The sequence below is a fragment of the Solanum stenotomum genome, chromosome 1, assembly GCF_019186545.1.
Source record: "Solanum stenotomum isolate F172 chromosome 1, ASM1918654v1, whole genome shotgun sequence".
NCBI classification, from domain to species: Eukaryota; Viridiplantae; Streptophyta; class Magnoliopsida; order Solanales; family Solanaceae; genus Solanum; species Solanum stenotomum.
Window position 1 is genome coordinate 93,820,347 of NC_064282.1, and position 15,479 is coordinate 93,835,825.

Here is a 15,479-nt window from a genome sequence, read left to right on the forward strand (position 1 = left end):
CCCATTCCGCTACAGCGGCCCCACCCAGGCGGCAGAAATCTCGCCCCAGAGGCTTGCACGGAACCAGTGATCTATTTTAATAACTTCAAGACCCCATTTCACAACACACCTTCAACCAACGACACTCAGAAACTACCCGTTCACGCTAAGATCATTTTCGGTAGTTCTACTCACCCGAATTCAATTCCGTAAAGTCGTACGGGTTCCTTAACGTCTTAGCTATCTATTCATGTAATCAAAATCATAATTAAATAACCCAGTTGTTACCTGATTTCCCTAGACTCACATGACTCTGATTTCGTCCAAATCTAGACTAGGCTAGGAAATCCCAAGTTACCACCAAAAAATTTTCTGACCCCAATTCTTTCCCCATTGACTTTTCTATAACGATGGGACTATGTCGTTACAAAAACACCATTGTAACTCGTAATCATAGAAAAAAATTAGGTAAAATAAAGATAATATTTAATCATATCAATTAAGTTCACGAACAAAAGGTAGTTAATAGTCATTTATAGTCAACAATTTTTTTGATAATTGTAGACACGTATTTTTGACCGAGCTTTAAATTTTATACCATTTTTAGAGCTGAAATATTTTTATAAATATAAATTAAATATTTTGACTTTTATCTTATTTTATTAAGTTTATTTTAAAAGATTTGAAAACAACAAAGTAGAATCACTTTTTAAGGTAAGTTTTATTGTCAATTGTTTAAAAAGAAATGGAAGATTACAAAAATCTATATTTGAAATTAAGTTTTTATAAATAAGCTAGTATTATTTAATTGTTTTTTTTATATATAGCTAGTTGACTTTTTCTTTGACTTTTATTAATTTTAAATAATTATTTTATATGTTATTATAATTTATTATTTGTAGTTAGTTATTATTCTTTTAAAAGTAGAGTAAAACTAAAATTAAAATAAAAAATAACCTAAATAATCTAACAAACCTACCCCACTCCTACTCCTATCCAAAACATACTATACGTGCAAAACCAAAAAGGGAAAAGGAGAACAAAAGCTTTTGACTTATCTTCCAAAAATTTAAAAAAAAAAATAATAAGAAAAGAAAATAAAACAATCATCAAGTTATACTCCCACTTTCTCTCAACTTCCCCACACTCCCACTCCCTCACATTCTCCTCAACTAAACAGCCCACTACCCACTCCTATACCCACTAGACTACTACTAAAATCTGCAAGAAAAAGAAAAAAACCTATCCTATATATAGAGGACACATACGTACAAAAGAAAAAAAAAGAAAAGAGGGCACACGGGTGAAGAGAGGAAAAATATTCATACCATACAACACTCCTATTTTATATTTACAACCAACCAGTTGAGTTTGAGGCTTTGCTTGCGATTTTGAATTCTTGGCTCTTTAAAGTTAATTTTCAACTATTAACTTTGGGAAATCAGTAGATCGCAGTAGTTTGTTTTTTTGGTGAAATTAATTTTCGCAAAGAGGTAACTTTCAATTCCCCCTCATAGTTGAAGATGAGTTTGAATAAATAATATAGTGTTATTCGTATTCTTTTGTCGTAGTTAGTTACGTAATTGTTTATGTTCATTTAATATAATAACAATTATTATTATTTTCGGAAAGTTATTCTGGTGTTGCTATATTTCTCTGAATTTTTTTTTTTGAAGCATGTTTTATTTTATTTTTATTGTTTTGTGTTGAGCAAATATTACATAATAATGATGGAAAATGGAATAGTTTTTTTTTCCTCTGCATGTGCAACAGTACTTCAAGTGGTTTAAGGTTTTATTGTTTACCATTTGCACATAGTTCATTAAAAAGATAATGATGGGCAAATTACCTATAATGTTTGAAAATAATAATAAAATTGATACATTAAGTGGTACCGAGATATCATTATTTATGGGTATGCTTTCCAACTTGTATTTTTGTGTCCATTTTCACTATAATTTCTTTTGTTCTTTCGATTTTTTTGCTATTTTTTGTTCTTTTGCTTGATTTAGATTTAGCTATAGGATAATATACATATATATAATAAGGATTAAGAAATAATAAATGGGAAGAATCATGTTCCTTGCTTAAATACGAAACTTCCATAAATACTTAACGTTTCGGTAAAACTAGTTGTTTTAATTTATTAGTCTCCATTTTTATTTCTTTTTGCCTTACTTGTGAAGCGTAATAGTAGATTTAAGAATGTCACAGGAGAGTATTCTAAATTAAATGACCACCAGTAAGCTTGTTTTTTTTTTAGCTTCTTTAATGAGATTTGTTTATTCTTATTTTGTTTATATTATTTATTCTTATTTTTAACAAAAACAATGGCTAAAAAATAATAGTTGAGAATTGAATTTCATGTACCTTCTGATGAGGTTTTCAGCATGTTCTTTACTATTTTATTTATGTATTTATTATCTTATTTTTGGTTCTTTGCATACTTGATCACGACAAATTTGTTTTGCTTAAAATTTTTTGTGGAAGTTTTGGTTTAAATTTAAAGATTTATGAACAAAGGTGATTCTCTGCATAAATTTGCAATTGACCGTATACAAATAAATATGTATATATTTACATGCATACATTATATATATATATATATATAGGAAGTAATAGATTACTTAAAAGCAAAAATAAAATAAAATAAAAATAAAAATATACAGCAGTTTCAAGTTTTAAAATTCGTAAAGGTCCATTTCCCTAACTTTATTCTATTATGTCTTGAGTAAATTTATGTCTTTGTACGTATTTGTATTAATGGGCAGTTATAAAATAAATCAAAGAATAAGGGTAAAGACAAATATAAGAATAACTCAATATATATTAAAATAAATATATATATATATATTTATTTATTTTTAAATTTTGTTAGTTCATGTAATAATAATAATTAAATTTCATCTCAATTAAGAATGTGGTTCCACATCTTTTTGAGATACTTACGAAACTCAAGGATGCGGTTACGCACCTTGGCTAAATTATTTTAATAATTAATTTTGTTAATTCAAACCAAGAGGTGTAAATTGAGATTATGAGGTGTGATGAATTCGAGAGGGGAAGACAGTTATGTCTCCAAAATGCCAAGATCGAGAATGCAGTTATGCATCCGGTTTAAGACTAATAAAAATTCAACAATTAAAAATAAGCAAACCATGACATATAGACACAATATATCCAAAAATAGTAAAAATAAGTATAAGTCAATAAAAGCGACCGTGCTAGAACCACGGGACTCGAGGAATGCCTAATACCTTCCCCTCGGTCAACAGAATTCCTTACCCGAATTTCTGGTTCGCAGACCAACACTAAAAGAGTCATTTCCTATTGATTAGGGATTCAAAAAGGTGACTTGGAACACCATAACTCAATTCCAAGTGGCGACTCTGAAAAAAATAAAATAATCCCTTAATTAATACCGTCACTTAAAAATGGAAAAACCCTCCCGCCGCTGTGCGCAAAAAAGGGGTGTGACAATAATTCATCACTAAAAGCTAAAAAATATTATCTGTCGCTAATTTTTACTTATATTTTTAGTAGTGTTGGAATGAATTAAAATGAAAGAAAAATAATTAATGACAACTCAATTATAATATATTTATATTCTATTATTTCATCCTTACTGATTTTAAGTTTACATTTTAACAATTTTGACTCTTAATATTATACTATTATTATCGATTTTTCTCTATTTTCTGATTTCTCTCCTTGTTAATGTTCTTATGGAAACAAATTGAAGTGGATTGGATTGTTTTAAAATTTTAATTCAAATATTTAATTATTTATTCTCAATATTAAGATATCACAACTCACAAGCACATAAGGAAACTGATTTATTTTGAAATCTCAAGAATTAAGAGTTTATTAAATTTTAATTTATTTTGAAATTCTAAATATCAAGCGTTTTACATAGTTTAAATGGGAAATGATTTATTAAACCAAATTTTAATTGATTTCAATTTTTAAAATCTTAGAAAAGTTAATATGGAAATTAATTATGTCACATAATTCAAATAAAGAAATTTTTTTTGTATATAGTTAAATCTTCATTGATTTTGTTTGCCTAAGTATTCTGACTTTCTACATAGTTTGAATAAAGAAAATTTTTATTGAATTTTGTGCTTTCATTATAATTATAAAAATAAATATAGATAGTTCACATTAGGTCAAAACTACACTAACAATAATTAGGTCTTACATAGGGTGGTTATTGACCTAAAAAAGACACACGATAAAGTCTTCAGGAGGTCCTCTAGAGATATAACAGTGGTTTACATTAGAAAGATTAAACATATGTACGAGAAAGTGATCAAGATCTCGATTGAAACAATGTGAAGTGACTTGAAACACTTTTCAAGGGGCTACAATATCAGGGGTCAACCCTTAACCTATTTTTATTTGCCTTTGTGAGGGACGAAGTAATATGGATTATTCAAGAGAAAACTAAACTATATGCTCTCTCCGTCCATATTTAGTTTTCATATTTTTCCTTCTTAAAATTAAACGATAATACTTTGAATAACATTTTATAATGTATTTTTTCATCATTTTATAATATTTACGGTGGTCTAAACGAGGTGGCGAGAGAACTGAGTGTGAATTGGACCGCTGGGAAGCAACATCAAACCGGTTCAGATATATACTATTCAAAAAAAAAATTCTTTAAATCCAATTGAATATCTATATATAGTTGAATTAATTAAAGCATAAGATATAAGAGGTGGGGAATACTATCAAATCAACATGTGTTGATTACTTTAAATTCATGTATAGTTGTGCATCTAAAGTTAAAAATCTTATTTTGATGTTTCATTAAAAGATAGACGTTTTTTTATTATGCTTGATTTTTCGTTTTTTTTAGAATCATTCGATATCTACTCTTTTAAATCGTTCCCGGGCTCTGGATGATATTGTTTTTGCCATGTAATAATTTGGCTGATGATCTTCCTTTTTGATCATTTTGATAGAGGAGGATGAAGAAAGTGGACAAAACAGACTCGCATTTCTCATCGAAGATCCATTACGTGTCCAAGGACTTTTGTTCTTCTTGGCATCTGAAGTATTTGTCAAAATATATATGAAATATAGTTTGTATTTTATCAAATGGACCCAAATAGGCAAAAAGCGAAATTTTGATTTCGAAATTTGTGTATCGGCTCGCAAGTGGTTATACAAGAGAAAGTCAAAGTCTGATGGGACTATCTTTTTAGTTTAAACCTGCCTTTCACTCATAGAAGTCTATTTTGAAACATCTATTTTGAGAATTCCTGGTTTGACATGGTTTACGCGTTACTGATTCCCGGAAGAGTTAATATCTCCATTAGCGTTTGTAATCTCATATATTTCGCTTCTCCGACATCTTACTGTGTTTCCCCCTCATCTTTTTGCAAAAAGCCGCTTGTTTCATAGTTTTCAACTGAGTGGCAGACCCAACGAGGGCATCCATCCAATGCATTCTTTTCGATCTTGTACCCTATGTAGGCTTGCAAAGCATAGGCTAGACAGCGGAATGGGCCGGATGGAAGGGGCTTGCAACGATGGAAGGCTTACGGGATAGGGGCATACTCATATAGAAAATTTCCTAACAAAATCAATTGGGGTGATAGACCCATATGCTTAACACATGCAAGTTGATCAGTTTTCCCTTTAGAAATAGGCTAAGAAAGTCATCGATTCGAATCTGAGGAAGGGCTTTTTTTTCAAGAAAATCGGCATGGGGTTCCGTACCTTATACTGTTAAAAGCGACTCTAAATTACATATAATAAGAACACGTCTTTACTTCACGTCTTTTTGGTTAGATAATGGACGACGATAAGCCACTGCCCAGTAGTGCTCTCTGAGCTTGATTACTCCGAGCGGTAGGTCACAATCTGAATTTCAAACTGAAAAGCGGAAAGTAATAAGTTCAACGGATAAGAGAATGTGTTTAACCGATTGAAAGCGTGATAAGCATCACAGATGCAGGGAAAGAGTTGACAAAGTTTCTGCTAACTCTATGGGAGAGAAGAGTCATCTGGTGATGAGCGATGACTCAATTCTCTTCCCTCCTTCTGTAGTTGGGACCCTTATACTTGTACCTCTACTACCTCGAGAGGTGAAAGCTTGGGTGAATGACTTTAATTTAATTAGAAAAAAAAAAGTATTCAAGGAAATAGACTGCATTAACATATGCAAATTAAGTTTACGTAAAATTATAATTTTGTGTCGTTCCACTTTTATCTCATGATCCCAAATGAGACTATATATATATATATATATATATATATGGATAAATTGTGTTGATCTATTATACGAGCTTATACAAATATAGATAAATATAGATAAAATGTGTAAAATATAAAAATTCACATGGACCTATAGATCACTACTAATATAAAATCCTTGATTGCACTAAAAAAATTATTTATTTATTTTTAAGAAAGAACATTAGAGGGAGGGGGTGGAGGTGCAGGGTAGGGTAGGGTGGAGGTGAAAAAATATCTAGAAGTATTTTAAATATTTAAAAATATCATAGAACTAATAAGGAAAACTATATAACCAGAAATATTTTAAAAATAGTTCAAATTATTACCTTCATTTGGAAATATCATTATCCTATAAAAATAAAGGTAAGATCTACATTCATTTTATTATTCTACGACTCAACAATGAAATTATAGTGATTATTTTGGTATTGTTGTTTATCAAGACTACATGCAAATATAGAAAGAAAACTGGCACTGGTAAAGACACGTTCTTTATATATTTGGAAGTATTTTAAAAATCAAATAGGATTAGAGGGTGTTTGAATGGGCTTAAAAGTTGGTCAAATATACTTTTAAGTCAATTTTTGACTTCTGAAAGTTTTTGACAAATATAAAAAATAACTTTAAATAAGTCAAAAATGACTTAAAATAAGTTGGGAAGAATTTGAGAAAGTCAAAAATGACTTAAAATAAGTCAAAAACCAAAAGTTGACTTAACAATCATTTCAGTTTGACTTTTTATTTTTGATTTAAAACAATTTTTTTTTAAGTCAATCAAAACAGCTCTAATAAGAAAAACTATATAACTAATAAAATTTTAAAAAATAGTTAAAATTATTCAGATAGTTTATTGACACGTTTGTTACATGATTAGAGATATTTATTTTGTAAATGACATCCCAAAGAGATATACAGTTTTGCATGGATTTAAAATGTAATTAAGGATATAATTAGTTTGTTTTCAAGTAAAGATCAATTTAGTTACTAGTAGGACTCACCAAAGTTATCAATGTTTCATTGAACAAGAAAGAGACATGTTTCTTTGTTGCACTTGTTTTTTTCTCTTTCTTTTTGAAGTCATCGATATCTGTCTAGTGAGCACTTTTACATATATTATATCCTTCAGATACTTTATTAATGAAATTATATGGAGTATGTTATTGTTATTTTTTTTTATCGAAACTACATGCAACAAACAAAGAAAGCTTGAATTGAAGTAGAGTGAAACCTTGTATTTTTTATGTGGACGTATACATTTTAAATATTTTTAGAAAATCATAGGACTTGTAAAGATAACTATATTTGTAGGAAGATAGTTCATACATGCACGTATGAAAACAAACGAAATAAAATAAATTTAGAGGAGCATTTTCTTATTGGATAAATAGAAAATCGAATCATTAAGTATCACAAACTAATTAAATGTAAACGATAATCAATATCGTATTAGTTTTGTTATTGGTTTATCAAATTTACAAATCGAAAATATCAAACTAGTAATACACAAAACTTTATCAAATCAAGATAATTAGACAAAACATGATACAACTTCAGCTTACTGAGCAGAGTACGTGACCCTGCATAGTTTAGTGTTTACGATCCGACTCGTGACTTCATTTTGCTTTATTAAAAAACTGATCTATTAAAAATATGTCTACTCCATAAAAAAATAAAGATAAATTCGACGTATATTTTACATTTCTAGGATTCTATTAATGAAATCATACCAAGTTTATGAAAAATACATGCAAACATAGAAAGAAAATTAACACTAACATACCATAACTATATTTAGAAGTATTTTAAATATTTTTTAAAAATAAAATAGGACTAATATAGAAAACTATATAACTAGTAAAATTTTAAAAAATATTTCAAATTATTCCCTCCATTTGGTAACATCATCAATTTATTTCCCTTTTAGGTTCTCTTCTCTTCCAATAAAATCAGCTCTTTCTACACTTCCATCAAAACCCAGAATTCATTTTCGTTTTTGGGTTATACCCATTTCATATCTCGACTATTCCTTCGAAACCCAGAATTTATTTTCGTTTTTCTGTATACCCATCTCAAAATCTTGGTGAATTTTCAATCATGGCTGTTAATGGAGTAGATCCGAATCCATACCCGATTATGATTCGAGAAGTATGGGCTGATAATCTCAATGAAGCATTCGATGATATTTCTGATTTAATTGATGAATTCCCCTGTATATCCATGGATACAGAGTATCCCGGCATCATCTACCATTCTCCGGTACCCTTTTCGAAGCAGTCTCCGGCGGAGAAGTATAATCTGTTGAAATCGAATGTCGATGAATTGAAGCTTATTCAGGTTGGGATTACCCTTTCTGATGCTAATGGGAACTTGCCGGAATTGGTGATTCAAGGGAAACGGTTTCGGGTTCTATGGCAGTTCAACTTTTCCGATTTCGATCGGAATCGTGATCGATACGCAGAGGCTTCAATCCAGCTCCTTGTTAACAGTGGGATTGACTTCGAAAGGAATCTAAAATTTGGGATTAGATCAATTGATTTTGGTGAGTTGTTGATGTCGTCGGGACTTGTATGTAATGATTCTGTGAGTTGGGTAACATTTCAAGGCGCGAATGATATCGGGTACTTGTTGAAGATTCTCAGGGGTCGGAATCTTCCAGATAGTTTAGATGTGTTTTACGATTTTGTTAAGGTATTTTTCGGAGGTAAATTATATGATGTGAAGTGTTTGATGATGCCTTTTCCTAATCTTCATGGCGGTTTAGACCGGGTGGCGGGACAACTCGGTTTGGTCCGGGTGGCTGGGAGGCAACATCAGGCCGGTTCAGATAGTTTGTTGACATGTCACGTCTTTTATAAGATGAGAAATAGTTATTTTGTAAAAGGCGTGCCAGACACTGGCGTTTTGCATGGATTAACTTGAAGCGTGATTAAAGATCAATTTGATTAGTAGTAATTGTTTGTGGATCCAATTGATTATCTATAGTTAAATCAATTAAAGGTGTATTGATTTGGTAAGATACAAGTTATGTGACACAATCTAGTACTAAGCCGGTAAACTTTCTCGTTTTCAATCTTGTGATCTGATATTTCTAAGATAACAAGATTGAAATACATTTTGATACATTTGATGTACAATGATCAATTTAATTACAACTTAATCCTTTGTGGAATGAATTATATGGAATTATTCTTCATTATTATTATTACTATTATTTCAACCTACGACTTCATGTTGTTCGAAATTTTGATATTGTTATTTGTTGTTTATCAAAATTATATGCAATCATACAAAGAAAACTTTCTTCTATATTTCGAAGTATTTTAAATATTAAAAAAAAAATCATAGGACTAACAAGGAAAACTATATAACTATTCCCTCTGTCCATGTTTAATTGTTATGTTATGCTTTTCGAAAGTCAATTTGACTAATTTTCAAAGTTAAATTAGATTACATTAATTTGATATGTTAAACAAAAAAATTTAATATTCAAAAAGTACTATAAATTGTCATTTTTTTGCATATTAATATGATGAAAAAATACATCATAAAATGTTAGTTAAAGTTCTTATTGTTTGACTCTAAAAAGGGAAATCATGCAATTAAAAATGGACGGAAGTAGTAGTCAAATTTTAAAAATAGTTAAAGTTATTCCCTTCATTTGGAAATATCATTACCCTATAAAAATAAAAATAAGGTCTACATTCTTTTTTTTTCTTAAGATCTACGTTCATTTTACTATTCTAAGACTCAACTAATGAAATTATATTGCTATCGTTGTTTATCAAGACTACTATATGAAAAAATAGAAAGAAAGCTTACACTGAAGTACAATTGTTTACTTATTTGGAAGTATTTTAAATATTTTAAAAAAATCATAGGACTGATATAGAAAACTATATAAGTAGTAAAATTATAAAAATAGTTCAAATTCTTCCCTCCATTTGGAATTATATGTTGTTGTCTCCGCCGGATAAGTATAAACTGTTGAAATTTATGTATAATTATAATTTTTGTGTAGTTTTGCTTTTATCTGATGTTTTCAAAAGAGACTATACAATAATTTATGTTTGTGCTAAAATCTGAGTTAAAGTTACTAAATTCTGTCAAATCAATAGCTACCATGCAGGCAAGAAATTGCATGCATTGGAGGGTAATTTTTGCTTGCTTTCGAACATTGTGCCCTCTTATTAAAACTTGCCCAACATGTACACACAAAAGCCGTTGAAATTGAGTGTAGGATTAAACAAAGGATATCAACATATATAGGAGACTAAAGAAGAAAAAAAGGGAAAAGAAAAATCACAATTTGAAGTGTAATCAACACGTGCGAGACTCAATCTAGCTCCTTATCAACCATGAGATTAACTTTGAAGAGAACTATGTTTCGGAGATTAACTCAGATTGATTTAACCGAGTTGATGTAACACCTCACAACCTTTTTTTAGGATGTGAATCGGTCGTCATAAGTGTATCAACTTGGGTTCGTTGGTATACTACTTATTCATATATATATGTTAAGGTCAATCCCTAAGTATAAGAAGTGCTTTGGATGTGAGTTAAGGTCATAATGAACCTTTAACACAAAGTCGAGTTGAGAGTTTCCCTAACGATTAATTTATTCTTGTAAGTTCATTCAATGATCAACTTCAATCAATCCTATCACCTAACATATGAAGAGTTTTTTGGCCTAATACTAAGAAAATGGAAGGTCGTGAGGCCTTTTTTCCAGCGCCTTCGACCGTTCATTAATCCAAGCTTTGTGCTAAAAGTTATGCCCATTTTACTGGGTACTGTGTATTCTATGCGATTCGCCACGCGAAGTACATGCCCACCGCGCGACAAGGTCAGTGCTACTATTGAGGTTGCGCGAAGTAGTTGTCAGTTACGCATCACGCGCGTTTCTTCGAAATTCTTTAGTTTTCTCTTCTTTTAACGTTTTAAGAGGGGTTTTTGTCCTTTTCTCATCCCATAACTCTAATCCATGTCTATTAACCTCTCCCAAAAGCCTTATTCGTTCAGATTTCATAAGTTACGACAAACTTCATCTCCAAGAACTCCATAAAAGGGTTTCTCAAGGTCAAGCTATAAAAGATCCAAGTCCAAAACTTTTTCTCCAAGATTCCTAAAATTTAGCAAGGTTTTCCATTCCACATGTATATGATGCTTTCGGATAAAACATTTATTATTTCACTATTTTTGAGCTATCCAATACTATCGGTATTATACAGTTTACCAGTATAATTCAGTTGAGAGTATTACCTAGCAGCAAGTAGACATAGGGATGAAGGCTCACCCATTAGCTAGGGCTGAGACCTTTAGTAGCAATCCTTAAGTCTCAGAACTATGTGCCAACGTAGGTTTTAAGGGTCACCCGTTAGACTAATTAAGACTGACACAGTCAATTTTATAATGTCGATGAATTGAAGCTTATTCAGGTTGGGATTACCCTTTCTGATACTAACGGGAACTTGCCGAAATTGGTAATTGAAGGTGAACAGTTTCGGGTTCTATGGCAGTTCAACTTTTCCGATTTCGATCCGAACCGTGATCAATACGCAGAGGCTTCAATCAAGCTCCTTGTTAACATTGGGATTGACTTCGAAAGGAATCTGGAATTTGGGATTAGATCAATTGATTTTGGTGAGTTGTTGATGTCGTCGGGACTTGTATGTAATGATTCAGTGAAGTTGGGTAACGTTACAAGGCGCGAATGATAACGGGTACTTGTTGAAGATTCTCAGGGGTCGAAATCTTTCAGATAGTTTAGATGTGTTTTACGACTTTGTAAAGATGTTTTTCGAAGGTAAATTATATGATGTGAAGTGTTTGATGAGGCATTTTCATAATCTTTATGGTGGTTTAGACCCGGTGGCAGGACAACTCAGTTTAGTCCGGGTGGCTGGGAGGCAACATCAGGCCGGTTTAGATAGTTTGTTGCCATGTCACCACTTTTATAATATGAGAAATGATTATTTTGTAAATGGTGTGCCAGACGGCGATGTTTTGCATGGATTAACTTTGAAGCGTAATTAAAGATCAATTTGATTAGTAGTAATTGTTTGTGGATCCAATTGATTATCTATAGTTAAATTAATTAAAGATGTATTGATATGGTAAGATACAAGTTATATGACACAANACAACTCGGTTTGGTCCGGGTGGCAACATCAGGCCGGTTCAGATAGTTTGTTGACATGTCACCTCTTTTATAAGATGAGAAATGATTATTTTGTAAATGGTGTGCCAGACGCCGGTGTTTTGCATGGACTAACTTTGAAACGTAATTAAAGATCAATTTGATTAGTAGTAATTGTTTGTGGATCCAATTGATTATCTATAGTTAAATTAATTAAAGATGTATTGATATGGTAAGATACAAGTTATATGACACAATCTAGTACTAAGCCGATAAACTTTCTCGTTTCAATTTGTGTGATATGATATTTGTAAGATCACAAGATTGAAATGCATTTAAATACATTCGATGTAGAATGATCAATTTAATTACAACTTAATCCTTTGTGGAATGAATTATATGAAATTATTTTTCATTATTATTATTACTATTATTTCAACCTACGACTTTATGTTGTTCGAAATTTTGATATTGTTATTTGTTGTTTGTCAAAATTACATGCAATCATACAAAGAAAAGTTGCTTCTATATTTCGAAGTATTTTAAATATTTAAAAAAATCATAGGACTTATAAGGAAAACTATATAACTATTTTCTCCGTCCATTTTTAATTGTCATGTTGCGTTTTTCGAAAGTCAATTTGACTAATTTTCAAAGTTAAACTAGATTACATTAATTCCATATGTTAAACAAAAAATTTAAATATTCAAAAAGTACTATAAATTGTCATTTTTTTTGTATATTAATATGATGAAAAATATATCGTAAAATGTTAGTCAATGTTCTTATTGTTTGCTCTAATAAAGGAAATCGTGCAATTAAAAGTGGATGAAGGTAGTAGTAAAAATTTAGAAATAGTTAAAATTATTCCCTTCATTTGGAAATATCATTACCCTATAAAAATAAAAATAAGGTCTACATTCTTCTTTTTTTTAAGATCTACATTCATTTTACTATTCTAAGACTCGACTAATGAAGTTATATTGATATCGTTTGTTTATCAAGACTACTATATGAAAAAATAGAAAGAAAACTTGCACAAAAGTACCATTGTTTACATATTTAGAAGTATTTTAAATATTTAAAAAAAATCATAGGACTAATATAGAAAATATAAGTTGTAAAATTATAAAAAATAGTTCAACTTATTCCCTCTATTTATATATGTACTGAAATTTGAGTTAAAGTTACTAAATTCTGCCAAATCGATAGCCACCATGCAAACAAGAAATTGCATGCATTAGAGGGTAATTTTTGTTCACTTTCAAACATTTTGCCCTCTTATTAAAGCTTGCAACTTTTGCTAGAACCTTGAGAGCTCCAAGTGATTTTCTTGCCCAACATGTACACACAAAAGCTGTTGAAATTGAGTGTAGGTTTAAACAAAAAATCAACACATATAGGATACTAAAGATAAAAAAAAGGGAAAAGAAAAACCACAATTTGAAGTGTGTTCAACACGTGCGAGACTCAATATAGCTCCTTATCAACCATGGGATTAACTTCGGAGAGAATTAGGTTTCAGAGATTAACTCAGTTGATTTCACCGAGTTGATGTAACACCACACAATTCTATTCTTAGAATGTCATAAGTGTATTTGGGTCTGGTGGTATACAACTTGTTCATATATGTTAAGGTCAATTCCTAAGTATAAGAAGTGCTTTGGATGTGAGTTAAGGTTATAATGAACCTTTAGCACAAAGTCGAGTTGAGAGGTTCCCTAACGATTAAGTTTTTCTCGTAAGTTCATTCAAGGATCAACTTCAATCAATCCTACCACCTAATATATGAAGAGTTTTGTGGCCTAATACCAAGAAAATGAAAGGTCGTGAAGCCTTCTTTCCAGCACATTCAATCGTTTGTCAATCCAAGCTTTCTGCTAAAAGTTATGCCCATTTTACTAAGTACTACATATTCTATGTGATTCGCCACACGAAGTATATGCCCGCCGCGTGGCAAGGTCAGTGCTACTGTTAATTAAAGTTGTGCGAAGTGCCGTGTGAAGTAGTTTTAAGTTGCGCACCACACAAGTTTCTTCGAAATTCTTAAGTTTTCTCTTCTTTTCACATTCTAAGAGGGGTGTTTTTGTCCTTTCCTCATCCCATAACCCTAATCCACGTCTATTAACCTCTCCTAAAAGCCCTATTCGTTCAGATTTATAAGTTACGAAAAACTTCATCTCCAAGAACTCCATAGAAGGGTTTCTCAAGGTCAAGCTATAAAAGATCCAAGTCTAGAGCTTTTTCTCCAAGAATCCCTAAATTTTAGCAAGGTTTTCCATTTCAGGTATATGGGATTTCATTGATGGATATATTTTCTTCCATTAAATCTCCAAGAAAACTTTGTTCTTCAGTTAATCAAATTTTATAGAACTTAGGATTCATATGAAAAGCATGAATTAAATCTTATTTCAATTATTTTTCATAAACAGTCCATGAATACATGTTTTACCTAAAATATAATGTTTTATAAGGTTATTTTTCTAATCCCTCGGAATAGGAAATATTCATGTCTTTGAAATTGTGTTACTTAAATTACAAGTATTATTCAGGATGATAGAATTTGTTATGATCAATTGTACCTTCAATATTTCAATTCCACATTTATATGATGCTTCCAGATAAAACATTTATTATTTCACTATTTTTGAGCTATCCAGTATTATCAGTATTGCACAATTTACCAATATAATTTAGTTGAGACTTGAGAGTATTACTTAGCACCGATTAGACATAAGGATGAAGGCTCACCCATTAGCTAGGACTGAGACCTTTATAAGTAGCAATCCTTGATAGAGAATTTAGAAGGAGAAAAACAAAGAATACATAAGAAGAGAAAAGAATTTGCTGGAGAACTTAGTTGTTTTATTCATGACTTCAAGCCTATATATAGGCAAATACTTAACAGATAATCCATTTAAACAGGACACATATCAGTCCTATTATCAACTTACTCCAAAAAAATAGAGCACATGACTCCTAAAGCAAGCATAACTCTTTACTCCACTAATTCCTAAAAATCAAAACAACCTGCAAACTGCTGCAATTAAAAAGAATTAAAACTCCTAAAGACTAGGTCAACTGCCAACAGAAAACTACGACTAAACTTTCAACA

The 15,479-nt window shown here is 30.7% G+C and overlaps 1 protein-coding gene and 1 pseudogene across 1 annotated transcript; both read left to right on the plus strand.

Annotated features, from left to right (window-relative positions):
- Positions 1–8,322: 8,322 nt before the first annotated feature.
- LOC125871160 (probable CCR4-associated factor 1 homolog 9) lies at positions 8,323–9,147 on the plus strand. The gene has a single exon (XM_049551758.1). It carries the CDS (start codon positions 8,323–8,325, stop codon positions 9,145–9,147), a length of 825 nt encoding a protein of 274 aa, XP_049407715.1.
- A 1,436-nt stretch (positions 9,148–10,583) lies between these two features.
- Positions 10,584–12,516, plus strand: LOC125859329 (probable CCR4-associated factor 1 homolog 11; annotated as a pseudogene).
- The last annotated feature ends 2,963 nt before the right edge of the window (positions 12,517–15,479 follow it).